We start from the raw sequence: 2,885 nt of genomic DNA on the forward strand, positions 1-2,885 counted from the left end.
AATTTCGAAAAATTGACCCTTATGACTGGTTTTGTGCTCCAGGGTCACATATATGTGTGTGAACATGAAAGTGAATTCACCTCTATCCATCTGATCACATCTCTCGGGCCGGTCACTTCTGGGTCATGTCTGATGTGGGCTTTATTAGTTGCCAAGGCAACTGAAGCATAGAGGATGCCCTTCTGCTTCATCAGGTTAGACTCAATTTTGTGAACACAGGAGGCACATGTCATCCCTCTGACCTATGAAAAACAGACACGTCATCCACAAACTTGTGCGGATTAGAAAATGGGTCAAAAATCAGCAATAGCTAACCACAAGCTCCAGGGTCCCATCGGAGCCGTCACAATCCTCCATGACCGCAGCCGTGAAGCCGAGCTCTCGGATAAACTCCGCTATTCTCTGAGGATCGATGATCGACGGGCTGTATCGAACCTCGGCTTTACCGGCCATCAGTGCAACCAAAACAGAGTGTACACCTGAGGAAAAAAGACACACTAAATACAGCCATTCTTAGATTTTAACACAATCTTTACATATTTGTTTTAAGCGTTCTACCTATTAATATGAGTTTTGTAACAGATCTACTGATTAATAAATTTTTGACACCATAACTATGATTTAATACAGTGCAATTATAGTCTAGCATTATTTTATTTTGTTATAAAATAATAATTGTATTTTTTGTTATTTTGTTTGTAAAGATCAGGGATTACCAGTGCTGGGTAGAAACAGTTTTGTTTTTTTTAATAAATAAATACATTTATTTATTTGTTTATTATTTTATTTATTTATTATTTTATTTGTTGGTTTGTTTATTTACTTGTTCGTTTGTTTCAACGCCATATCCGCAACAATGGCTATATTCATGGCAACATTAACAATATCATTTCAATACATCATTTACAATAATATAATTTTCTTAAGAAAATCATTATATAAAAACATACAAGAAACAACAATAGTACTGATAAAAATCATATACAATCTTTCAGTTTAATCAGAGATAAAAATTCTAAAATTCTTCCAGGAGAGACTTGTAAAAAGACATAAAAAATGTATTTTAGTAAATTTTCTGAATAATACCGTTGTCCAATATCATTTAAAATTGGACATTCTATTAAAATATTTTTACACTCAAAACATTCTTACACAAGTCTCAGACTGGTTTCTCTTCTCCTTTCAATAAATATAAATGTGTGAGTCTTGAATGTCCAATTCAGAAACTGATTACATGTAATAATCAGATTCCAAAAATTCCAAATTGATTCTGATTGGCTGAGACACGTTCGAAGCTGTTGTAAATTACTCTACAAACATACTCCTTTGTTTACGTTTGTCTGTTGCTCGGCAACCACTTTGTTGCAACCACAACTGTTTCTGAGGAACTACATTATTTGGTGGAAGAATACTGTTTTTATTTATATCATTACACAAAATCACTGTAAACCACGGCTTCTTGGGGCTTATTGCTTTATTATTTTACATTTTATGATTTACTTAATTATTAGCTTTTTATCAACTCAATCAAACCCACTGCAGTTCTTACATTAAGCCCAGTTTATAAAATTCTGGTGTAATGTAATGTTTAATGTAGGGCTACACGATTCTGACAAAAATCATAATTGTCGATTATTCCCTTGAAATTGTAATTGCGATTATTAATTACAATTATCACAACAAGTTGAAAACACTAACGGAAAAACGTATTGCTTTTCTATAGTACTAAGACCTCAAATGTCATATATAGATTGGTTTGGTTTCTTCTTTAAATAATAAAACAATTTAAAATATGCATGATATTACAATGTTATATTAAAACTAAAATTAAAACAATGGAAAAACTCTTACGTTAACCTGTAGAAAGAAAAAAACACATCCTAAGCACGCAGAATAACATACGTGGACTTTAAACGATTAATTACCGCTTTGAACGATTACGTAATTGTGGCATCCATAATTGTAATCGCGATTAGAAATTCGATTAATTGTGCAGCCCTAAGTTACTAGTTACTGCCCAACACTGTTCAGGACACGGCGCTGGTTTCCGGCGGATCTCACCTTACAAACGCGAGCGATTCTGGGGATCAGCAGCTTCCCGAAGAACTCGTACTCCACCGACACCTCCGTGAAGAAGTAGTAGATCTTATCGTCATCTCCATCCGGACTGTTCTGCCCTTCTCGGATCACATCAGCGAAGACGAAACTGGGCTCTGAACACAGAAGTAAAAAATAAATTTTATGATGTTGAAATAAAAAACAATTAATATTTTTTCTTTCTTTGTGCTTTTTTATATCAATATGTTACATTTAAACGGTAAGGTAAGATTTTTAAAAAAGTAGTCAGATTACATTACCTAAAATGAGTAACATAGATTACGTTACTAACTACAGTTTTCATCAAGTAATCTGTAATCAGACCCAGCTCCGAGGATTACCATGCTCGTTCTTCAGGTTCCTCTCAATGTTGGCCACGCAGGAGGCACAGGTCATTCCACCAATCTGGATAAAACATTTGGAAATCGTGTTTGTTGCAGGCTCAGCATCACTCTCTGCTTCATTCTCTTTCACGGCTGACCAGACCGGAGATAACGACGAGCTCCGGACAGACGGCGATGGGCTTTTGACCACTGAAGGCACCAATGAATTTGTCTCTGTAAACATGACAGGACGAAGTTAAAGGAGACCTGATACTGGTGACAATGTAGGACATTGCTGCTGTGCTTTTTGAAATTGCATAATCTGCACTCCAAAGCAATGACATGAGAAAAAACAACATGATATTATAACTTATTAATTAATAACCTTTTAGTTAAATTTAAATAAACTGTGCTTTTCTAAAGTAAGATTGTATCAAATGTTAGAGGGATAGTTCACCCAAAAAT

General features: G+C 34.8%; 1 protein-coding gene across 1 annotated transcript in view; it reads right to left on the reverse strand.

Moving 5' to 3' along the window:
• The window catches only part of LOC107737789 (copper-transporting ATPase 1-like), a 35,492-nt gene that overhangs the window by 19,857 nt on the left and 12,750 nt on the right, over positions 1–2,885 (reverse strand). Inside the window, exons 5-7 of the mRNA XM_016549407.1 lie at positions 2,439–2,654; positions 316–479; positions 81–242 (exon numbers count right to left, since the gene is read on the reverse strand). Of these exons, the coding sequence (XP_016404893.1) occupies positions 81–242; positions 316–479; positions 2,439–2,654 (542 nt within the window). The remainder of the gene's footprint in view (positions 1–80; positions 243–315; positions 480–2,438; positions 2,655–2,885) is intronic.

The sequence above is a fragment of the Sinocyclocheilus rhinocerous genome, unplaced genomic scaffold (assembly GCF_001515625.1).
Source record: "Sinocyclocheilus rhinocerous isolate Xijiao unplaced genomic scaffold, SAMN03320098_v1.1 scaffold1696, whole genome shotgun sequence".
NCBI lineage: Eukaryota > Metazoa > Chordata > Actinopteri > Cypriniformes > Cyprinidae > Sinocyclocheilus > Sinocyclocheilus rhinocerous.